The sequence below is a fragment of the Lepidochelys kempii genome, chromosome 1, assembly GCF_965140265.1.
Source record: "Lepidochelys kempii isolate rLepKem1 chromosome 1, rLepKem1.hap2, whole genome shotgun sequence".
In the NCBI taxonomy this organism is placed as follows: Eukaryota; Metazoa; Chordata; order Testudines; family Cheloniidae; genus Lepidochelys; species Lepidochelys kempii.
The window spans coordinates 108,195,799-108,221,462 of record NC_133256.1 but is presented as its reverse complement, the minus strand read 5'-3'; the positions used below and the strand labels follow the sequence as shown (position 1 = coordinate 108,221,462).

The 25,664-nt window shown below is 40.6% G+C and overlaps 1 protein-coding gene across 7 annotated transcripts in view; it reads right to left on the bottom strand.

Annotated features, from left to right (window-relative positions):
* Positions 1–25,664, bottom strand: part of ARHGEF7 (Rho guanine nucleotide exchange factor 7) — a 195,254-nt gene that overhangs the window by 24,039 nt on the left and 145,551 nt on the right. For all 7 annotated transcript variants that reach the window (XM_073349944.1, XM_073349954.1, XM_073349964.1 and 4 more), the window contains 7 exons: positions 24,760–24,906; positions 23,078–23,164; positions 17,519–17,597; positions 14,420–14,559; positions 12,750–12,974; positions 9,474–9,567; positions 685–774 (listed from right to left, as the gene is read on the bottom strand). In XM_073349944.1, the coding sequence (XP_073206045.1) occupies positions 685–774; positions 9,474–9,567; positions 12,750–12,974; positions 14,420–14,559; positions 17,519–17,597; positions 23,078–23,164; positions 24,760–24,906 (862 nt within the window). The remainder of the gene's footprint in view (positions 1–684; positions 775–9,473; positions 9,568–12,749; positions 12,975–14,419; positions 14,560–17,518; positions 17,598–23,077; positions 23,165–24,759; positions 24,907–25,664) is intronic.

Sequence of the window (25,664 nt, the reverse complement as noted above, 5' to 3'; positions counted from 1 at the left end):
ACAACACAAAGGACCTCCACAACTGCAGCCTTGTTTTAGATTAAGCGAGGATGTGCGTTGTAAGTACCAATCAGCTGATTGCAAATTTGAAAAACTGAGAATGGCAACCTTACCCAAGACAGAGATCTAAGAAAATTAACAGTTGCTCCCTGAAATTATTATAAGAGAGGATTAAAATTTGTAATAATAAATATTTAACAGCTAGTGGCAAGGAAAACTTTATATGCCCCATTTACCCTTCCACAATAGGAGCGAAGGTTTCTCAGAACCCCTTGAGCAAACCATGTATCTTGTTGAACAGAACCCTCATAGGCATAAAGCAGATATAGCTAAACCTAAAATGAATATTGCTCTTCCATTTACCTCTGCACTTACCATTTTCTCTCTGAGAAAGTGTATTACAAGTGTCATTAAATCCAGACACTTCCCAGTCCTTGCTGACGCTTGATACAGGTTTCATACCATGGCAAATTTAGTAATATGGATTATATTCACCAAAACTGGACCTCAAGCAGGGCTTCTGATGCTCTAAGTAGAGTGCCCAAGCACCCCACACCGAGACCCACTCCAAAGGCTGATTTTCTTAGGACACATCCCGTTATTTGTAGTGTTGGAACCCACCATTGTTTTTGTTATGTATCTAAATAGCATTTTGGTTAATTATTTTAGCCTTTTCTAACTTACTTGAATTTAGTGTTTGGCGTGTTTTGGCACTTGTGCAGTATGCTTCAATGACCTTAAGAATCTGAGCATCTTCTTCCAATGCAGCTGTACCTGAAGTCAACAGAAAAATAAACCTTTACCATGGCTCTAGTTAAGTCAGTCATGTAACTGTAAAGTCGTTTTAAGCCGAGAGACAAGTACCAGATAATTCAACTACGGTTCAACTCAGTGAGTCTATTTATCACCACCCTGAACTACCCCCACAAATTGTAGATGATACCTTAATCTATATTCAGGAGTGAGTTTCAATGAGCGAAAAGTAAAGAGTTTTAAAAAACAAATATATACTTAAATATTATAATAAAATGTATTGAAAAACACCTCAAAACTGAGCAATTAAGCCAAACCTAAAGAAGGTTTCCGAATATTTTAAAACTGCCCCTTTCTGTTTCTTTTCAAAGAGAGCTATGTGGAATATAAGTGTTTCAGAGAAGCATGTCTTTCCTCTATGGTATAGTGCAAACCGCAATCAGACATAAAAAGTACACCCAAACAGTTATTAGTTGCACCTTAATTCATATCACAGTTTAATTAGAGAAACACAAGGAATGGAATATTATCTTCTAGCAAATAAATAAGAGCATCATGTAGTTCAACAACTAAGTCTTTATTAAGGTTCACAAGTGATACAAACATACAGTTTTTCCATACCAATACTATGAAAGGAAATCCAGAAATCTGAAAATTAAACTCAGCATAATATTACAACATATACTGTTGTACAATTTCAGCCTTGTGTCCATCAGGAAAAATGCCACTTACCGTATGAGTACTTCTGTGAAATTTGACAGCATTTGACAGCTATTTTCAGACTGTGTTAAGTGAAGCCTGTAGGTTTCTTAGCAGAGCTTAGAGCAGAGAAAACATTCCAGACACAAAATTCTAAGAATATTTGCTTTGGAGTTAATTAAAAAAAAACCCATGTGAAGCTAAATCTGTTCCTCCTGGGTTTCAACTAGATCCCTTTATCAAAGTTGCTTCAGCTAAGAACAGGGTGTGAAATCTTGACCACAATTTAAGTAAATGGGAGTTTTTAGTCTCGACTTCAATGGAGCCAGAATTTCACCAAGGTTGGTTGGTTTGTTTTTAAATTTCCATCTGTTTTTTCCCATCCCCACAAAGCTTTATATACCATTGGCCTTGAAGATTTTCACTGAGGACATCTGAAGGTCTTTCAAAGTCAGCAAGTAACACAATCTTCTCCCAGCAGGCAAGACAGCCAGAAATCCCATTTTTATTTTCAAGTATTTATGATCACAACCAAACAGATACTCTACAGAATATCCACCAGTGATGACTGTTTGCAAACACCACTAATAAGAGCTCATAGCAACATGATGGTCTTCCAATAATGTTTAAGATGTCCAAACATTTCCCACCTATTCCAGAACTATTTCCTTTTTTAAATAAATGCAAAAATCTGTCAGCAAAGTAACTCCTCTAGGCAGGATGTAACACCAGTGTACTGTTCAGTACAGTAGAGCTAGAGAACTAGTAATTACATAGGCATTAACTTTCTTACATTATACCCAGGTCCATGGAAGTATTTGGTTGGTATATCTCACGTATCTGATTTATTTGTTCAAAGCGTAATTAACACAGAAGGACAAAGATGACTAATTACTGAAACACTGGAAAAAGAAAGATGAGTATCTGGCAGCATCAGTGAAGTTATTCAAGTAAGTAAAAGTCACTGCAAACAAGTCATCAAGTTTCCCTTTCAGCAGAGAAGCCATCCTTTACATCAAAAGTGCTGACAACTGTAATTTTGAAAAGATATCCTTCAATTAAAAAAATAAGTTTATTTCATCTTTCTTTGAAACTAAACAATAGCTCCTGTTAGTGCATGTGCTTTGATCATCTCTCAGGCTGCAGGTGTTTGCTTGGTATCTTGGAGAAATGGAATGAAACTGCAACTGCATGCTGGTGATTACTGAAGTTCCACACGAATATCTGATGGGATCTGTTGTACTGGGACTACATGGAAGCAGTTTCTTTACTACTTAATTGATCTCCATTGGTTAGAATACATCAAATTCAGCATTGTTTCTCAACATTGCTTCATTTCTATTCCTAATTATAGAAGCTGTGATAGATTAAAACATTTGTATTTCAGCAGTTGCTGAAATTAAAAGATGGTCAGATTAGTAGCGAACTGTTTGTTTTTCGGTTCTATTCTATCCTTTCTTCCATATTTTAATTCTTTATTTCTCACATTCTCCTCAAATAATCAAGTTTGTGACATAACTGCTTTTAAATGGCATAAAAGTGAAACACAAAGGCATTTTAAGATCACAGATCCATTTCCCGCCCCCATCAGCCCATCTGTAACCATCATACCACTCACTTAAAAGGCATAGTAATGAAAACGATGTTACAGTTGTTTTTAAATTGAGTGGCTTCTGCACCTCTAACTAGCCCACTGTATCAATTAGTACTAGTAATTAATATTTTATTACTGGGAAGCAGTATTAAGCTCTACAATCTTTAAGATAAACACTTAAAGGAAGTATGCTTTGTAAATTTAAAGAGTAACAAGAAAAATGGTCTAATGTAATTATGTTGTATAGGTCCTTTAAAATGGATTTAAAATAAAAATATCAGTAAAGATATACAATTCACTTGGATAAAAATGCCATTGCTGTGTGTTGCTGGAACAGAACAAAACTGTCACATTAAAGAAAGAGCTTCTGTTGCACTTACCTATTATTCAGCAGAATCTGATAAAAAAGATTTCCCCAAATGTTCTCTTCTGTGATTGGGGACGACGAGAGAACTAAAACAGCACCAACTTATTTTGTACTATAGGGAACCATTACTCTCTTTTGTTTTGAAGATTTTGAGAGGACAGTAGATTTAAATAAAAAGGAATGCCTCTTATTTGATCAGTCCAGAATGAAAGTCTTGTGAAGATGCGGAATGGATAAAACAAATCTTTTTTTTAACAATATCAAATAGAAAGTCTAAATACTAAGATGGGTGAAATTGAGTGTCTAGTATTGAATGAGGCTATTGATTATAATAGTCATCACAGAAACTTGGTGGAATGACAATTAATGGGAATTGGTGATATCAGGGTAGAAAATATATAGAAATAACTGAGTAGGTCACGCTGGTAGGGGGAAGACTGGCACTATATGTGAAAGAAAAAATATACAGTCAACTATAATAAAAATCTTAAACGAATCAAACTTTCCCACAGAATCTCTATGTATAGACATTCCATGCTTGAATAATAATAAAACAGCAGGAATATACTCCCAAACACCTGACCAAGATGGTAACAGTGACTGTATAATGTCTCTGACATTAGAGAGAGACTATAAAACCAGAAAACCCAATAATAATGGGGGATTTAACTATGCCCATAGTGACTGGGTAAATGTCACCTCATGACGAGATGCAGAGATAAAATTTATGGACACCATTAATGACTGCTTCTTGGAGCAGCGAGTCCTGGAACCCACAAGAGGAGAGGCAGTTCTTGATTTAGTCCTAACTGCAGCACAGGATCTGGTCCAAGAAGTGAATATAGCTGAATCGCTCGGTAACAGTGACCATAATGTAATTAAATTTAACATCCTTGTAGGGATGAAAATACCACAGAAATCCACCACAGTAGCATTTAACTTCAAAGAGAAAAATACACAAAAATGAAGAGTCTTGTTAAACAGAAATTAAAAGGAACAGTCACAAAAGTGAATGGAAGCTGCAGGGAAACTATTTATAAACACCGTAACAGAGGCTCAAACTATACGTATATGCCAAATAATAATAAAAACAGTAAGAGGACCAAAAATGCCACCATTATTAAACAGCAGAGTAAAAGAGGCGGTTAGAGACAAAAAGGCATCCTTTAAAAACTGGAAGTCAAATCCTACTGAGGAAAATAGAAAGGAGCATAAACTCTGGCAAGTCTAATTAGGCAGGCCAAAAATGAATTTGAAGAACAACTTAGCAAAAAGCAAACTAACAGCAATTTTTTTTTTAAGTACATCGGAAGCAGGAAGCCACAATCAGTGGGGCCACTTCATGATCGAGATGCTAAAGGAGCATTCAAGAAAGATAAGGCCATTGTGGAGAAGCTAAATGAATTCTTTGCATCGGTCTTCACTGAAGAGGATGTGAGGGGAATTCTCACACCCGAATCATTCTTTTTAGGCAACAAATCTGAGGAAGTGTCCCAGACTGAGGCATCGGTAGAGCAGATTTTGGAATGAACTGATAAACTGAACAGTAATAAGTCCCAGGACCAGATGTGATTCACCCAAGAAATATGAAGGAACTCAAATATGAAACTGCAGAACTACCAACTGTGGTTTGTAACCTATTGCTTAAATCAGCCTCTGTTCCAGGTGACTGAAGAGTAGCTAACGTAACGCCGATTTAAGAAAAGGCTTCAGACATTACATTACAGGCTGGTAAGACTAACTTCAGTTCCAGGCAAATTGGTTGAAACTATGGTAAAGAACAGAATTATCAGACACACAGATGAACATGACTTGTTGGGAAAGAGTCAACACAGCTTTTGTAAAGGGAAATCATTCCTCACCAATCTATTAGAATTGTTTGAGGGGGTCAACAAGCATGTGGACAAGGGTGATCCAGTTTCTGGACTTTCAGAAAGCCTTTGACTCCAAAGGCTCTTAAGCAAAGTAAGCAGTCCTGGGATCAGAGGGAAGGTCCTCTCATGGATCAGTAACTGGTTAAAAAGATAGGAAACAAAGGGCATTAATAAATGATCAGTTTTCTCAATGAAAAGAGTTAAATAAGGATCTATACTGTGACCTGTGCTGTTCAACATATTCATAAATGATTTGGAAAAGTGAGTGACCACTGAGGTGTCAAAATTTGCAGATGATACAAAATTACTCGAGATAGTTAACTCCAAAGCTCACTGCAGAGAGTTACAAAGGGATCTCACAGAACTGGGTGACAGAGCAACAAAATGGCAGATGAAATTCAATGTTGAGAAATACAAAGTAATGCACACTGAAAAAAATAATCCCAACTAAACAGACAAAATGTTGTGGTCAAGAAAGAGATCTTGGTATCATTATGGAAACTCTGAAAATACCAGCTCAGGGTGCAGCAGCAGTCAAAAAAGGAAGTATTAGGAAAGGGATAGATAATAAGACAGAAACGATCATAATGCCATTGTATAAATCCATAGTACGCCCACACCCTGGTGCACAGTTCTGGTCACTCCATCTTGAAAAAGATGTATTAGAATTGGAACATGTATAGAGAAGAACAACAAAAATAATTAGCAGCTTTCATATGAGGAAAGATTAAAAAGACTAACCGTTCAGTTTAGAAAAGAAACAACTGAGGGGGGAGATGATAGAGGTCCATAAAATCATGACTGGTGTGGAGAAAGTGAATAGGGAAGTGTTATTTACCCCTTCACCTTACACAAGAACCAGGGGTCACCCAATGAAATGAATAGGCAGCAGGTTTAAAACAAACAGAAGGAAGTACTTCTTCACACAACGCCCAGTAAACCTGTGGAACTCATTGCCAAGGCCAAATATATAACTGGGTTCAAAAAAAGAACTGGTTAAGTTCATGGAGGACAAGTCCATCAATGGCTATTAGCCAAGACTGATGGGTCACTAACTTCTGAGTCCCAGAAGCTGGTACTGGATGACAGTGTATGGATCACTTGATAAACGTCTTGTTCTGTTTGTTCCCTCTGAAGCATCCAGCACTGGCCACTGTCAGAAGACAGGACACTGGGCTTCATGGACCCACTGATCTGACCCGCTATGGCTGTTCTTATGTTCTTAAAATGGAAAGACAGAAGGAAAAGAAAAGGAGTACTTGTGGCACCTTAGAGACTAACAAATTTATTTGAGCATAAGCTTTCGTGAGCTTCAGCTCACTTCATCGGATGCATTCAGTGGAAAAAGAATCGCTTTTAAAGAAGAAAATATTGTGGTCAAATGATGACCATTGTATATTATAATCTGTTTCAGACTTTGTAAATTTTCAAACAACATTTTTTTCCCCATGAATCAAAAATTATATTCAAAACCTATATCCCAATATTTTCAAATTTGGTTAATTACTGTATAGCATCAAATGCCATATTAAAGCACCTAAACAAACAATGGCTTGGATATTCAGAGTTGCAAAGGCATTCTTACTGCTCCCCTTCAAATACTGAAGTGTTGGCCAGAGTATTTAGTTTCCTAAACTCCCAACAAGTTTCTTTTAACTTGCTTAATAAAATTACACTAAAACTACTTCAAACAAACTCACACAATGTGAATTCCTTCAAGGGCCGGGTATATGCTGTATCCAGTTACATCCACCACAGAACGTAACAACAAAACTAACTTTTAAATATTTTATTGGGCCAATCTGTATTAAGGACATTGAAAAGATGTCTTGGTATGATGTAGAATACAACTCATTGGTAATTGGTTTAAAAGGAAGGAACAAGTTTCTTCATGGGAGGCCCTGTATCTGTGCTTGGTAACAAGTTCCTTTCTTGAGGAGGCCTTATGTCTTCTCCACTGTCTTTCATTCCATCTATATGCAAGGTTCTAGTGAGAGGGATGCTTGCTTATGCAGCTGGCACATTAATAACAAACAACCCAAGCTTTATAGCCCAACTGTGTCATGCAAGTAAACTTGATATGGACAAGTCAGCTATCCACATATTACTCAACTAAAGTTTCCATCAACATTATGTGTAAACAACAAATCATTCCCTTCACTAACTTACGTTCCTGCCATCAGAAATCCATAGCACATCCTAGGGAAAGAGAAAGCTCCCACGGTAGGTCAGCAAGTGGTGTCTGTGACGTTGCACTCCATATGCTTTATGAAAATATGCTTATGAATGTAAATATGATGTAACTGGAATATGATTTATGCAAAAGGTCTCTTGTAAGGTATCATTACAAAGCTTATAATCTACTAAATTTGTTCATCCTATTTATCTGCATGTATTATTTCTATGTCTGAAGTTAGGAGAATAAGATATAAACTTGTATTACTAATGTAAACATATTAAGTGGAAGCCATTAAGGGTGCTTCAGAATCAATGAACGGTAAATGGCTCTGTTTACTTACAAACCTTCCTAGGTACCGTGGGCCAGCCCAGGAAGAATGGAGGCTGGGGTCTCACAGTACATGTGACCATGTCACCTGATACTGGAATCCATCTTAAATCTGGTATTTTTTCATTTAGAAGGAGGGGTGGGGACCCAGAGAGAAAAGATTCCCACCTTGTGCCAAAGATATAAAATGGGGTGGACCAGGACAAAGAGGTGGTCAGTCATGAGAAAGCCCCTGCTTACAACCTAGGATGTCTGCTGGAACTAACAAGGACTGTACCAGGGGAAAGGATTGGGCCCAGACTAGGAAGGAGTCTAGTCTGTGAAAGAAGCTTATTGGAACATTTCTGAGGGTGAGATATTACCTGTAATCAGTTTCTTAATGTATTTGGCTTAGACTTGCGTGTTTTTGCTTTATTTTTCTTGGTGACTTACTTTGTCCTGTCTGTTATTACTTGAAACCACTTAAATCCTACTTTTTATACCTAATAAAATCTCTTTTGTTCATTAATGAACCCAGAGTAAGTGATTAATAGCTGGGGGAGCAAATAGCTGTGCATCTCTCTCTATCAGTCTAATAGAGGGCGGACAATTTATTAATTTACCCTGTATGAGCTTTATACAGAGTAAAATGGATTTATTTAGGGTTTGGATCCCATTGGGAGCTGGGTGTCTGGAGATAAGTACCCTGCTGAGCTGTTTTCAGTTAAGTCTGCAGCTTTGGGGGCATGGACCAGCCCCTGGGTCTCTGTTGCAGCAGGCTAGTGTGTCTGGCTCAACAAGACAGGGTTCTGGAAGTCCCAAGCTGGCAGGGAAAACGGGCTCAAAGGTAATTTCAGCACATCAGGTGACAGTCCCAAGGGGATCTCTGTGACCGAACCTGTCACAGTGTCATGGGAAAAATTCCTTCTCAACTCAAAGTATGGTGATTCTTTATGACAGCATTCACTATGTGCTTCACATGTTCCACAAACTCAAGATAGACAGGTCTCTGTTCTAAGGAGCCGACAATTTAAGGATACAGAAGTAGACAAAAACTGAGGAAAGCGAATGTGGTTTTGAGTACATGAACTAGATCAATCTAAATGGCTTAATTATTTTAAGTGCCACACAGACCCCTGTTATCACAATTGTTACTTATCCGTGAGCACATGTGAATCAGGACATATTAGTACACACTAAATAGACAGAACTGGACTGAAGTTAAGACAGCAGAATACAAACTGTTTCCCCCCTGGATAACACAGTTATTAATACTTGTCTTTTCTTTCATCCTTCCTATTTCCCCCACACTTCTATTATACTGCCAGTGCTCCCTCTATACTTGCTTAAGCTTTTGTACTTTATGGTATTTTTTTATCTATAAACTCATCTTGTTCCTTGGAAACTTCTCTAGCTTTGTCTTATAGCCTATGGAACACGAAAGTCCAGATCTTTCACTGACCTCTGTCACAAATAAATGACATACAGAAAATACCCTGTTTCTAAGGAAATATCAGTACAGTTGTTAGAGCTAAAAAATGACCTACCCCAACAGATCTCAGTGTCAGTACCTAGAGAAAGTTAAAAATGGCAATTTTCAATGGGGAAAAAAAAATTAAAATACCATCCATTTCTCTGAAACTTTCTTTTATATACACTGGCACCTTATGAATATGCTGATATTTATTCAGTCTCACTTACTTTTTCTCAGTGCAAACTCTTCGTCTGATGGCTTCCGTTCAGGCTTGCGCTTAGGAAGCAGCTTTTTCATGGTTTTAGGGCTTTTACTGAGATCCTGGGTGAAAAGAAAAGAAAACATAAAGCTTCTTTTTTTAAAAAAAAAATTCCAAATGCTGAAATTTTAATTTCTGTTAAGTAGCTGTTAACTGTAAAAATCTTACAAAGCTACAAAAAATGTTGCTGGCTGATATTATTTTTGGCATATTTCAAGTTTACTTGAATCCACTTATTCCCCCAACCCCATTGGCTGTTTGCATGTTAATCTTCTAGTCCAGGAGCAGGCAAACTTTTTGGCTTGAGGGCCACATCGGGTTTCTGAAATTGTATGGAGGCCCGGTTAGGGGAGGCTGTGCCTCCCCAAACAGCAGGCCCCTGCTCCCTATCCGACCCCCCTTTCTTCTTCCCCCCTGATGCCCCCCCCCCAGGACTCCTGCCCCATCTAACCCCCACTTTCTCCGGCCCCTGACGACCCCCCCGGAACCCATCCACCCCTCCCTGTCCCCTGACCGCTCCCAGACCCTCCGACTCGGACTGCCCCCCACTGCCCCATCCAACCCCTCCTCTCATTCCTGACTGCACCTCCTGGGACCCCTGCCCCATCCAACCCCTTCTCCCTGACCGCCCCCGGTACCGCTGCCCCTGACTGCCCCCCGCCACTCCATCCAACCCCCCCTCCTTCCTGACTGCCCCCCGGGGACCCCTGCCCTCCTTCAACCCCCCGTTCCACGCCCTCTGACTGCCCCTACCCCTATCCACACATCCCCCCGACCACCATCCCAAAGTCCCCTGCCCTCTATCCAACCCCCCCTGCCCCCTTACCGCGCTGCCTGGAGCACCGGTGACTGGCGGTGCTACAGCCACGCTGCCCAGAGCACCAGGACAGGCAGCCGTGCCGTGCCGCCCCGCTGGAGCCAGCCACGCCACCGCACAGCACAGAGCACCGGGTTAGGCCGCGGCTCTGCAGCTGCGCTGCCCGATAAGAGCTCACAGCCCCGCCGCCCAGAGCACTGCTCCAGCGGCACAGTGAGCTGAGGCTGCGGAGGAGCGGGGACAGCAGGGGAGGGGCCGGGGTCTAGCCTCCCAGGCCAGGAGCTCAGGGGCCGGACAGGAGGGTCCCACGGGCCGGATGCAGCCCACAGGCCGTAGTTTGCCCACCTCTGTTCTAGTCTTATTAACAGAAATACACAGCAATGCTGCTGTAAGTATGCAGGCTGTCTGGGAGCTAGAGCGAAGGGAACAATGGCAAGCGGGACACAATCAAAGTATTTTTCTTAACTTTTGAGGGGTAAACCCATCATATTTAGAAGCAGATAAAATAAGTCCTAAAGTGGAAGGTTGGTAGGTTATACACATCTATTTCTTTAAATCAAAATTTGAAGAGTGCTTGTTATAGCTTTGAAAGGAGAGAGCTACAGCAAAAGAATACATTGACAGAGATTCAACACTTCTGCTCTACAGTGAGTCATGCTAATGTATAAGGATACAAAATACATACTGATCTACCCCTTACCTTCAGAATACAAGACAGCCTCTATACATGTGTAGAACAAGAAAGTGAAAAGATGAATGAGCAGGACAAAGACCAAAGAGGATGAAGACAGGTTTCAAACATTCAGTCATATACTAAGCACTGTAAAGATGAGTGAAATTTTGCCACATTTAAGAATTAAACAAATGTTATGAATACCAATGCATGAAAGAAGTTTACTTATATTTAATTTAAAAGATGGACATACACTGCAGCTGAATAAGCTAACGTAGTAATTAAATCAAAATGTTTAACCTTCAAATTAAAGGCCATCTCTCTCCCACATTCCCTTTGGAGGTGGTGGTTGTTGTTTTTGTTGTTTTTTTTTTTGATTAAGTGTTTCATGAGTGACAACTGTTTGTCAAAAGACTGACCCCATAATGTAAACAGAGCACAATTTGTGTGCCTGCAAAAAATTCAAATTTCAAACTCATCTCCTGCATGCACACTCAAGATATTTGCAGGAACAATTGTGCACATTCCTTTGGGAATTGGTTCTTAACATTAAATCAGAATCATGACAATGCATGAAACAAGTTTTTCAACAGAAATTTAATATTGCTTCTGAATAAAGTATAAGACTTCTCTGTCATATGCCTATTACCTTGCCCTTTTATAGTGCACCCCCATAAGAGGATCTCAGCATGCTTTATCAAAGTGACTAAACATTATTTCCCCCATTCTACAGCTTGTAAATAGAGAGAGACAAAGTGGCTGTGAGTTACCCATGGTCTCACAGCAAGTCAGTAATAGAATCTCTGGCTTAATTTACTAGACACAGCTGCCTCGGTCATCAAATTACACACACCACCAAATTCTGCATAAACCAAACATTTTAAATATTCTTCATTTTTACAGAAGGGCAGAATTTAGTGATAAGAACAAGTTAGTCTACCACTGCCATCCTTTTGTGGATTACTAAAAATAATTTTGTATTTCTTTTACAGACCAGATTAAAATCTGCAACATTAAAGGATGAGGGGTGGGGTATAAAGAAGAACGAAGAATCATTACACGTCATCATAAATGATGCCACAATTTGAAGCTGATGCACAAAAAGTCATATACTATAAGTCCTAGGATTAAATTTAAAGGTTTACTAAGTGCATGTAAACAACAGTTTAATATTCAGGAATGAAATTAGTCATAACAATTGTAGATACTCAAAACTATGAGAGACTCCTATGCAGTAGAAAATGCCGGTTAGATTGTTGATTCTGGACTCTTTCTCCATTCACCAGCAAGCAGTGGCAACACTCTGATCTCTGAGGTTACCGAGAGAATGTCTCACTTTGGTCAATTTTAAACACAGCATTCTCTCATTGCAAAAGGTTTTCTCGCACCCTATCGGACCAGAGGGATCGTAGAAGTAGAGCAGGATACAGAGAACTAGGTATATGGGAAGTAGAAAAAAAAAAACTAGGAGAAAATCTTCATGGCGCAGATAGGGATGCATGAATGCAGAGGATTTCCATTCCATCTGCCCCAATAGATGATGATGATAATAAAATAATAATAATAATAATGAATACAAGTGGGCACTAATCAATTACCACTGTTTCAGTGTTAACTTAAATGAAGCAAAAACATACACAATATAAACACACATACAGAACTATGTAAGATCATGATATGAAAAGAACTGAGTTACACCTCTTAAGTGTAGTCCTGTACTTTTACGGTCACATTTCTGGGTTCCGATACCTCACCTCTTTATAACAGAGAGCCGCTGAAGGCCGTAGAGGAGGTGCAGGTCGTAAACAGCTCAAGCTCCAAGGTTTGGGAGTTTTAGGAGGTTCCAGAGGTCCCCAGTTTATAGTGGTATGTGGAGTCCCATGATGTGAAGGATGTGGAAGCGTGTGGTATGCAGGAGTCAGTGGTACTGGTTTGCTGTCTGAATGTTTGCTGGATGGTGTTACTGGATGAGAAGGAAGCTGCCAAATTAAAAAGTAATTTTCAAAAACAGACAAAATCACTTACACTGGCTACCTAACATTTCTATCTATTACAGCTCCAACTAGCACAGTTTTAAAAGCTGAATAATAATTACTGACACAACAGAACATAATTTCATTCAACAAACTATCATCATCTACCACAGAAACAGTATGTATTGAACCACAACAGCTTCGAGATCCTTGCTCACACCCCTTTCACGTTTCACATTTAAAGAGTGAGCGCAAAAGAACAATTTAGCTTAACTCACTCAAATTTAGAATTGGCAGGAAGTTACTTGCAGAGCAGATTGAAACTCAAAAGTTCTGGTTTGTGGGGACATTTGAAATTAGTTTTTGAACTGAATTAGAACAAAAACAAATATTTTCCAAATTGCCTGAAAAGCAATTTAATAAAATTTTCATTTCAGAATTTTGTTACAAATTTTGTTAACATGTTCTCCATTTTTCCATTAATTTTCCATTATTTCATAACATCCACTAGTACTATTAGTGACATCATAATATGGCATAATATAATAGTTGAAATATCTTATTATTTTATTTTTAAAATCATTGTAGACAGCTGCTACTTAGTACAGACTGAAACATTTTATCTTCTTTTCTAGGTCCAAGTGTCTCCTCTGTGTTATAACGAAACAATCTGACACAAATAAAATACATGAAATATAACAGTTAACGTAAAATTTAAAATACAAAGAGAATGTTATGTTATGACATGTCAAAAACAGCAATGTAAATTGTGCATGGCTCTAACTGACATATTAGGAAATGATGTAAAAATCATATACAAATGAAAAAAAGCTCTAAAATAAATTGCAATTCAAAATGATACTTCAGAATTTCCCAAAAGGTTTTTCAAAACTAACATTTTTTTCGTTTACAGGTTTCTTTGCCCTGAAGGAATGTTAGCTCAAATCAACACTTTCATCAAAAAGAACATTTTGAAAAAGAAGCATTTTTAAACAGAAAAAAATGTTGTGGTGAAAAAAGTTTCCAAACAGTTTTAACCTGCTTTGCCACGGTGATGCAACATAACCCATTATTCTAAGAAACATTAAAGGAAAATATCAAATGCAATTTTCAGGCATAACAGTAGTAAGTTAGAGATGGAGTCTCAGCCTTAGTCACGAATTTCCTGGGAATTTTCTTTTGATCTGTTGAAGCCAAACTGTTAAATTACAATATATATTTTGTATCTGTGCATGAGTGACCAAACCTTTCTTCTAATTTTGAAAATATATAAAGCAAATTGGGTAAACAACAAATTGGGTCAATTAAAACATCTGGTTCCTGTTACTAGTGAAAAAAAAATTAGAATGATTTATATAGTAGTATGAGATTTATAATCCACATAATCTTTCTCCTAACAACTCAAGCAAAAGCTTGTTTGTTTCAGGCCCTATGACTGAAGTATTTCTTACAGTGTGAGATGGCACAGAATGAGGTTTAATAGTGGGATTCCCAACAGTTGTAACTTTGGTTTGCTTCTGCAGATGATCCACCCATTCATGCAAATCTTGTTGGTTGTTACACGATACTAATATCCGCTCAATCATATTTCCTAGGAGAAAACACAAGATTTAGAAAGTCTAAAAAACAATTATTTTATTCTTTAGAAACACTAAAACAGTAATCGGTTTTTGTCACGCACTGAATCCTTGTAATACCGAAGAGCTAAACAAAGACTTAAAAGTGTAATTTCTGTCCGAAGGAATGATGTTTCAACTCCTTTCCTCACTGTGACAGATTTTTCTTCAGATGTCTGTCTTTATAGACACAGGACATTTTGCAATCTTTATTAAGGAAAGTTTATGCAAAGAAATTGATCTAGCAATTGAAGTCATCCTGGTCTCGACTGAGAAATGCAGATGAGGCCCCTCCACCAAAAATAATCAAGCAATCAAAAAACAGCATCTAACAAAAAAATACTACTTCACCTACCTTGACTCTCTAGTATCCTGGGACTGACACAGCTACAACAACTCTGCATATAGCATCTAACCCTACAGTTTGTCCCTAGACTCTATACAGGTATAGAACCACAAGATTAAGGCACACAGTTAGTGAGGAGACATGGATTGCTGAATCTTCAGCATGCAGATGACACAGCTTAGAGTCTCCATTTCATTTGACCTGGCCAGAACAGTTGATTGCACTACTCAACGTTTAAGGGTTGATCCAGTCTGGCTGCCTGACACTTAATCTAGATAATAAAACTGGGGTGAAAGTATATCACTTGGGGGAAGCAACCGGAGGGTATTATGAAGACAACATCAGGGCTGCTAGCTGAGAAGAGAGTGAGCGAGAGGATGGGTGGGTGGACCTTGGCTGTTCTGGTTTGCTACAAGGTATGAGAGGTTAGATTTTCAGCTGCCTCTGAAAGCAGCAATTGGTAGCAGCAATAACTAGCTTTGGCTTTTTCTCCCTCGTCATATAGCCAGGAGGTTATTCTTCTGGCTGTAGGCCTTATGACCCTCATGACACCTTCGTCCCCCTGAGATTAAACTATTTCAATAGAATCTACTTGGGGCAATACCTTAAATTTACCCACAAACTGAAGCAGGTGCAGAATTCAGCAGAGCAGTCCACTTGCTATGCAGTCTGTTTTACTGTGAGCACGTAAAACCTGTCTTCAATAACCTGCACTGGATCCTTTTGCTTTCTGGGGCAATTGTAAGGTGTTTGTGTTAATCTATAATACAATAAATGGCCATGAATATACCTAAGCAACTGCTTCTCTCCCCACGACATACCACCAGTGGAGAAACCTGAGCTGAGGCCCCTTCATGATGGGAGTTTGCTTCTGGTAGCGAGTTCTCTGTTAGAGACTGTCATAAATATAAAGGGAATGGTAACCACCTTTCTGTATACAGTGCTATAAAATCCCTTCTGGCCAGAGGCAAAACCCTTTCACCTGTCAAGGGTTAAGAAGCTAAGATAACCTCGCTGGCACCTGACCCAAAATGACCAATGAGGGGACAAGATACTTTCAAATCTGGAGGGGGGGAACAAAGGGTTTGTCTGTCTGTGTGATGCTTTTGCCAGGAACAGATGAGGAATGCAGCTTCCAACTCCTGTTAAGTTAGTAAGCAATCTAGCTAGAAAATGTGTTAGATTTCCTTCTGTTAAATGGCTGGTAAAATAAGCGGTGCTGGAGGGAATGTATATTCCTGTTTTTGTGTCTTTTTGTAACTTAAGGTTTTGCCTAGAGGGATTCTCTATGTTTTGAATCGGATTACCCTGTAAGGTATTTACCATCCTGATTTTACAGAGGTGATTCTTTTACCTTTTCTTTAATTAAAATTCTTCTTTTAAGAACCTGATTGATTTTTCATTGTTCTTAAGATCCAAGGGTTTGGGTCTGTGTTCACCTGTACAAATTGGTGAGGATTATTATCAAGCCTTCCCCAGGAAAGGGGGTGTAGGGCTTGGGGGGATATTTGGGGGGGGGGCAGGGGAGACGTCTCCAAGTGGTCTCTTTCCCTGTTCTTTATTTAAAACGCTTGGTAGTGGCAGTATATTGTTCAAGGACAAGGCAAAGTTTGTACCTTGGGGAATTTTTAACCTCAGCTGGTAAGAATAAGCTTAGGGGGTCTTTCATGCAGGTCCCCACATCTGTACCCTAGAGTTCAGAGTGGGGAAGGAATCTTGACATGGTGGCAGTGGTGGGATCATTTTGAACCAGAGATCATTTTGAACCAGAAGCACAGCAGGATTTTAAAAGCTTTTGTAAAAGGTGATTGCAGCTGTAGATTATGTCTTTGTGCCTGGGGGACAGAGCAGCAGGCATAACAAAAGGATTTTTCTGAAGGCTGAGAACAGCTATCAGGGTACAGCACAGCAAAATTTTACAAGCCAGGTTTTTGTTTTCTTTCTAACTCTCGGGTGTAAAGTTAGTTAAAAACAGAGAGCTTAGCTTCTTAAGCCTTTACAGGTGAAAAGGGTTTTCCCTCTGGCCAGGAGGGATTTTATAGCACTGTTTACAGAAAGGTGGTTACCCTTCCCTTTATATTTATGACAGAGACCCTCTAGAATTTTCTTCCTTTCTTGGTCCAAAGTAGTAGTCTGAATTTGCTGACTGTTACAGACAGGCTGTAAGGCTTGTCTGTTCTTCCTTGCTTTTAAAGGGAAGAGGGGGAGAAAACATTTGTGAGGGTCTAGGCAATTGTGTTGATGGGGCCTGGGGAAGAGCTTATGTTTACTATAAAAAGGGCTGCTTGGGGTACACGGAGAGAACAGTGGAGTTAAAATGATACAAAATAAACGGAGTGTCAAGGGCACACACAGCCTGGGATGGGCAGTCTTTTTTTTTTTTTTTTTAAATTTATTTTAAACCTAGGAGGCTGTGGCATCCCTGTGACTGGAGGTTTTAAAGAACCGGTAAGATGAACTGGAATGATCTAGCTGTATTTAATCCTGCCTCCGCGCTGGTAGATGGACTAGATCACCTCCTGAGGTCCCTTTCAACCCTATGTTTCTATGATCAACAAAAACAAATCAATAATGCTCATGAACATTACCTGCTATTTCAAATGAATTTTTGTGATTTTCGCTGTCTTCTAGCTTTGTGATGGTCATTCCTGTCATTGGCAGTTTTCCCTAGAAAAGTCATAACATGTTTTTTTTTTCTTTTTTCTTTTTTTTTTGAAAAAAAAAAAAAAAAGAACCCAAAGATGTTTAATAACTAAAAATACATACATTTAAAATACGCATAATTCAAACAGATGATAAACCAGTAAATTGAAACATACACATTAGATCAGCAATAATATTTAAAATACCATGGAAAAAGAATAACCAAATTACATAGCTTTTTGTGCCAAGAACAATTTCTGTGCTTAATATCATAAGTCAACCTGAAATCTGCACGAGCTATGGGTAGTGCATGTAAATACATTACAATGCAAACTCACTAAGAGAGGACCTTGACCATCTGTGGATTTGAGACCTACTAGGAACACATATTTCCACACATGTTCCATACTTAGTGAAGTTGATAATTCAGTATTATAGATGGAACTTCTACCTGAGACAGTACTGAACCAAGACACCAGCATGATGCCAGCAGATCCTATGATACAGTGGAGCTGTCTTTCTGAAGACATGTAAAACTGAGGACCTGTCCCTTCTTGTCATCAAAAGCTATAAAATTCTTTATGCAAGAGTACCAAGGCTTTAAACAGAACTGGGCAGGTAATTCACAGTGAATAACAGTCACAGATTACACTTCTTTTTCTGACCTAAAATGGTCTGCAAGCAGATTGCAGTTTTCTCATGTTTACTTAATACTAAATTAAAACGATTCAATAATTTCTGCACATAATTTTTGGTCTGTAGCTCATTCAAGTATTCAGTTTTCAACATTTGATCTCTTTTGATGGCATATATAGGCCACATGATATGTTTCTGTGTGCTAACTGGATGGCTAACGCTTAGAATCAGGTTTCCAGTGTAAATAAGTATATATACAAAGGGAAATTCCACAAATAGTCACCTATTTTTGCTTTTTCGAACGCTAGTCCCTATGGGTATTCACTGTAGGCAACTCACAAGAGTACTCATTGAGGAGGAGGGTGCGAGGACCCGTGCTGCACGATGGAATACAGGACTGCTGAATCAAAGGATATACCTGCTGAGGTAGCATGGACCACTGCATAGTGCCCGGTAGAGGTGCATAGTAAGCTCCATGTTGCCACTCTGTAGATTTTTGGAGGTACACCTTGGAGAAAAGCTACAGAGGTAGCATATGCTGTAGTCAAATGAGCCCTCACCCTCTGAGGAGGATGGGTTTCCATTTGTTCAAAATGCAGCCAAATACAGCCCAAAATCCATTTCAACAGCCTTTGTGATAAAATTTCATCCACTCAGTGAAGGAGATGAATAATCTTGGAAATTTTCTAAGGAGCTTTGTCCTTTGTAGATAGAAGGTAACAGCTCCATGAACAACCAAAGAATTAAGTGTTCTGTCTTTTCTAGTGACACAACGTTTTGTGTGGAATACCAGTAGATGTCTGGCCTGATTCAAGTGGAATTCGGAGGAAACCTCTGTGATGAACTTGAGATGTAACCTTAGGGACACTTTTATCCCTATGAACATCACATAGGGAGTGTCTGCCATAAGCATCACAAGCCTCCCTAGTCTCCAAGCAGAAGTAATTCCCATTAGGAAGGCTACTTTCCATGGAAAGATGGGGAAAGACACAGGAGGCCAAGGGCCTGAATGGTAGATTCATACGTGCTGACAGAATTAGACTGAGGTCTCAGTTAGGAATCAGTGTTGATACTGGAGGGAAGGTTGGGACTAGACCTTTTAGAAACCTCGCAGTTGTAGGGTGGGTGAATATCGAGCAGTTATCTGTCAGACGATGGAAAGCACTGATCGCTGCCAGATGCACGTGCAACAAACTAATGGATAGTCCCACTGACTTGAGGGAGAGAAGATATTTCCAGATGGCAGGGATTCCAGAGTCTAGTGGAGCTACCTAGCAATGCACCAGATGGAGAATTTCTTCCACTTGGCAGGATAGTATTTTCTTGTGGAAGCCTTTCTGCTGTTTTGAGAATGAACTCACCAGCCTCTGAGCACAATATTTCCATGCTCAATGCCAATCCAAACACTAAGCTGCGAGGTAGATGGATGTCAGGCTGGGATGGATGGTTCTACCTTCATCCTGAGTCAGGCAGTTCAGCAACTGTGCAAGTAGATGCATGGACACATGAACATCTGAAGGATGCTGGTGAACCAAAACTGTTTCAGCCATGTAGGTGCTGCCAGAATCACTGTCAATTTGTCCTGTTTAAACTTGTTCAGGAGTCATAGTCAGAGGGAGGCAAGAGGGAAAGTATACATTAGTGACTCTCACCACTCAACCAGAAATGAATCCCCTCTGGAAACGTGCCACTGAGCAGCACAGGAGCAATAGGCTCAGTGGTGAGCTGGAGCCGGTTCGCAATGGTTCGCTAGAACCGGTTGTTAAATTTAGAAGCCCTTTTAGAAGCGGTTGTTCCGTGAGGGACAACCGGTTCTAAAAGGGCTTCTAAATTTAACCGGCCAAAAGTGACGCCTTAGGCGCCGACTCCATGGGTGCTCCAGGGATGGAGCACCCAAGGGGAAAATTTGGTGGGTGCAAAGCACCCACTGGCAGCTTCCCGCCCCGCGCCCGGCCCCAGCTCACCTCTGCTCCGCCTCTGCCCCCTCCCCTGAACGCGCTACCCCGCTCTACTTCTCCACCCGTCCCCTGGCTTCCCGCGAATCAGCTGTTCGTGCGGGAAGCCGGGGTGGGCTGAGAAGCAGGTGGCGGCTTTCACTCAGGCCCAGGGAGGCAGAGGTGAGCTGGGGCAGGGAACACGAGGAGGGCCGCCCGCGCCACAGCAGGTAACCCGGTGGCAGCATGTAGGGGAACCGCTCCCCGCCCCAGCTCACCTCCGCCACCCTCGGCCCGAGCAGGAAGCCGCCGCCTGCTTAGCCCTCCCAGGCTTCCCGCCGAATAGCTGATTCGCAGGAAGCCGGGGGGGGGTGAGGGGGGGCCGGGCGGAGAAGCAGAACAGGGCGGGGCGTTCAGGAGAGGAGGCGGAGCGGAGGTGAGCTGGGGCCGGACGCGGGGTGGGGAGCTGCCGGTAGGTGCTCTGCACCCACCAAATTTTCCCCATGGGTGCTCCAGCCCCAGAGCACCCACAGAGTCGGCGCCTAAGGCACCACTTTTAATGTGATCAGTGGGGGGAGCAGCCGCCCCCCCGCTTCTCCCCTAGCTACGCTCCCCTGTCCCTAGGAGCCAGAGGGACCTGCCAGATGTTTCCTGGGAGCTGCCCCAGGTAAGCACTGCTGGGATTCCCCAGCTCGCCCCCCGGCAGGTCCCTCTGGCTCTTAGGGGTGGGGTCAGCACCCACTACAGTGGCCCACGAGACCCTCTTGCCCCGTTCTGGGGGCAGTCAGGGGACAGGGGTTGATGGGGCAGGGGTCCTGGTGGGGGTGGGCGTCAAGGAACGCGGGGGGTTGGATGAGGCAGGAGTCCAGGGGGGCAGGGTTGGGCAACGACCCCCTCGTGGGGTGAGGAGGGAACCGGCTGTTAAGATTTTGGCAGCTCATCACTGAATAGGCTGGATACTTCTAAAAATTTCAAGCTGCCTGGGGCAGATGAGCTCGGCCTTCCCAACCAGTCTAAGGCAGCAAAGTCATCTGAAGTGCAAAGAAGTCCCATGACGGTGACTCCTCCCCCACCCCCCAAGCTGGAAGATGTTCTGTACCACTGAACTGCGAAGTTCCCAATAGTGTTGCCTGTGGAAGTGTCTGCTGAGACTGTCTGCTAGGGTGTTCATTATTCTGGGAAAGCACACTGCTGAGAGAGTGATCTGGTGTCAGAGGCACTGATTCCAGAACCTGATGGCCTCTGTGCAAATATGGGCAGAGCTTGTTATCCCCATGCTTGTTTATGTATAAAACTGCGGTTAAGTTGTACAACATGACCAGAACACAATGGAAATGTGGGAAAGGCAGAAACCTTCTGCAAGCCTCCTGTACTACTCAAAGTTCAGGTAGACCGATATGTAGCTAGGATTCCTGTTGGGTCCAAGAACCTTGCACTACTTGGTTGTCCAGATGTGCTCCCCAACACAGTAGGAAAGGTGCATGTGATTAGTTTCTTTAAAGATAGAGGGGGCTTTCTCATTTTCCCACCAGGTAAGAGAAGACAGAACGATCTGAGGGTTCACAACTCACTTATACTGTGCATAGCCATGCCTGCAAGCAACGAAGGAGGAGTCTGGAGAAGGGTGTTCTGTACATGCAGCCGCCCATGTAGTCGAGAAGGACCAGACAGGGACAAGCTGTAGTTTGGGGACTCAGTCAGAGCTGGAAAAGGAGGTCTCTCATCATGAGGAACCTGTCCTGAGGTAATAGATTTCAGAGTAGCAGCCATGTTAGTCTGTATCCGTAAAAAGAAAAGGAGTACTTGTACTCCTGTCCTGAGGTAAGCAAGCTTTGACTGAAGTCAAGCCCAGAGGCACTCTAATGAATTCTATAATCAGCATGGTGATTGAAGTGGACTTTTTCTAGCTTTACTTGAAGCCCTAAGGATTGCAGGAGGCTGAGGAGGGAGTGTACTGTCCACTGGACTTCCTGAGATGATTACTCTGCGAGAAGTAAGTCATCAAGATAAGGAAGCATGGACCAACGCCCACTGCTAGAAAAGAATCTTCTGGGCTTGTGTGCCTGGAGTGTGTGCACACCCACAGTGAACAGCCATTGGGCCCACCACTCAAAGAATAACCAAACTTTTCATAGGTGACCACCAACGGCATGTTCCTTATTTTCAGTGTGCCTAACATGAGACAGGTGGGGCCAGATTTACAGAAATGCTGAGCACTCGCTGCTGCAACTGAAGTCAATGGAAGATGAGCTTTGAACATGCGTGTTGTATAATGCTAAGTACTCTGCAAAATTCAGTCCTAGGTGGTTACCTCACTTCACTGGGATATTCTGAAGATAAATTTATTAATGACTGCTTAGCACTCAATTATTATGGTGACAGCATCACAGAAACACCCATAAGGAAGTTAATAATTTTTTATGCAGTGCATACGTGAATGTTAAATAAGGCCTGGGGCCACACTGTGAATGCGGACTATAAAAAACACAGAATGAAAAAGGGGACTTTTGGGGGAAAAAAATAGTATGTGATCTTAGAATTAAAGACTGTATCATAATGCATAATTGTTAGGAGATTGAATAATTTTGGAATTTCCTAACTTCTGAGTGCTTGACTTCGCAACCTGAATGCTTAACAGTTTATGTAATATTATGAATAAGCTCTTATACTGCATTTTCCTTTATAAATCTAACAGCACTTTACAAAGGAAAGTATCAGTAGTAGGGAAACAATAAAGACAGAGTTGAAGTTACTCGCCTACGTTCATAGAGCAGATCAGTGGCAGAAACAGAACCTAGGATCCCAATAGCTGGACAATTCTGCCTTTCAGAGTACATATGCATACTGAATACATATAGAAAGAGAAGTGAAAATAAGTTTAGAAAGCTTTTTTAAGTTTGCTGTGAATAACCATGGTTAAAACATCTGTTTTACCTGATAGATAAACCCACTCATCCTAGGGCTGGCAGACAACATAAGCAAAATATTAGGGAAGAGAAGAAGATATCTTTCATTCTTTTCCTTATGAAAAAACAAAGAAAACAATTAAAAAAAATAAATAAGGCAGTAGACCCTAATTTTTTTGTATTTAAAACATTCACTGGTGTAGTACCAATACTATCGTACTTTTAGCAAAAGTTAACCTATGTATACTTCGCAATAAGAGGAGTCAAACTGCACTCAATTTTCTGTTCAAAAAGGTTTGTAACAAGCTCTTGTATTTTATATTGCAAGTTACTTTGAAGAAATAAACCTCAACACTAGCAACTGACTATACTGCCACTCATGGGATTCCTGTTGTATATGAGACATTTCTTTCATGCTAGCTATCTTTATTTAGGAGTTGTTTTTTTTTTTTAAAAGCAAAATATTTACCATTTTCCCTCTCTGCCCCTCCTAAAAGTTCTCTTTATCCAAAGTATTCTAAATGGAGTTTTTCAATATTTGTAGAATATAGGCCAATTTCTCAGCTGGGATAAAATGGCATAGCTACTTATAAATTCATGGCCAATAAGCTAAGCGACCCAAGCTGAGGATCCAAGGTTTTCATATGCATTTGATAAGAGACATATGAGAGTATTTGAGGGAGTCTGGGGTTTTGTTGGGTAAGACATATGTTTATGAGTGTTATAAAAGAAACTAACTTGCTACAGTGGCAAGTTGCCTTATGGCAGAAATCTGGATTCATACCATTACTTTTTTTGGTGCAAGCTTTGTTCTTAAATGGTTTTAAAATCTTCTAAAATTCAGGATAGTGCATCTGATATTTTAAATTTTCCTTTGCAAAAACTTTGCAACCGCACTCCTGAGTTTTTCACTGCCTTCCCACTTCAATTTAGCTGGCTATAGGTCTGGCCTCGATCCTGACACAGAGACCACCTCTAAAGCGTAGCTCATAATTCAGGTCCAGTCAGTTCTTTGGCCTCTCTGCCAACAAGCCTGTCAATTAGTGCCAACTGTGGTGATGGTTTCTGTGATGTGGTTGCTTGTGTGTTAGGAAACTGAGAAAGAGACCTTCAATTATTTTATACAGGACACTGCACATGGGTCAGAAGGTAAAGATTTCCGATCACTACAAAGCAAGGCTGGCATTAAAACCAATGATCTCAAGGTGAAAGGCATTACAATTCCCCAGAATCACTCAGTCCCCTGATTTTTGTCATTTTAATATTCAATATTTGAGAAGGTGTCCGAAAACCCCATCAACCAAGGAGGAGTATGTCTGGGACAACAACAACATAAAGTATTTCCATATTGTCTTTACCATGTAGTAATAGCTACCATGGCAAATTATTTTGTAATGTAACCAATACACAGAGAAAAGTCCCTTTAATTTGCACTTTGGACTCCCTTACAACCCCTTAAGACTTTATAATGTTTCCAACAGCTATATCTGGCTATACAATTTAGTCAGCTTTTAGCTGAGCTTGTACATCTTAGAGTAGTTTCCCCCATTTATAAGGACACTTAGGTTAAACAAAATACTACATAAAATTTGTTCAGTCTATATTCTTTTTCTTGGAGTGGTCTTCTTGTTCCTAACACATACAATCCATTATTCATTATTAATTGTAGTTGCAAGAGAAGAATATTTAATGAAGATTGAACTGCGTTACCTCACTTCCAGCACACTGAATCATGACCTGGGACATGTAAATTACATTGCCCAGTGTTTTAATGTCCTCTCCCTCCCAGCAGCGGATGGCTTCCGTCAGTATTTGGAGTTCAAGTTCTTTTCTTTTCCGTACCTCTTGACATTGAGCCTGTTAAAGATAGGGAAGGTGCTAATAAGGTGGTGTCTGCGTGAACTGTATTAGGAGTCAGTATCAGCTGAAGTAATTACTTGTCCTCAGTGCTCTGCTTGAAGTATAAAATAAAGCACAGTGACAAAGCTTTCACGTGTGAAGTATTTCTTTCAGTGGACTACATTAAAGTAGCTTTTTAAAATGTACATTGTTAATTACAAAACTACTACTTTTCTTTTAATTTACTGATCTCAACATCCCTTTAAAAAGTCACTACCTTGTTCTTCTTCGAGTCTTAGAGCCGCTTCTAATGTTATGCGTATTATTCACTCCCAAACAATAACGAGTTACCCAGCAGAAAGCAGAAATACAGATCTAATTCATACTCCCTCCCTTATCCTTTCTGCTATTTGTTCTCCCACTGGTCTGAAACTCTTGGGGGCAAGGGCTGTTTCCTCCTACTTGTTTTTACAGCATCCAAGAAAAAGGGAACCAAGTCTCACAGTGGCCACAAAATATATATAACGAAGTCACACTAATGGTGCAACCCCATCCAACAGGAAACACACAATGTTGACTATTTTAGTAGCTATAAAAAGTGTTAGTGGGTTGCACACACGTCACTAACAACCACACCTCTTATTTCTTTGATTGGATATCCATGTTAGAACTGACAGGTCTTATCCCCATCACCAGGAGCCTCTCAGCTCGTCCATTCTAGGCTTCAATGATGTAATGCTCATTTTTACTCTTGCCCCCTTGCTCTAGTGATGTAC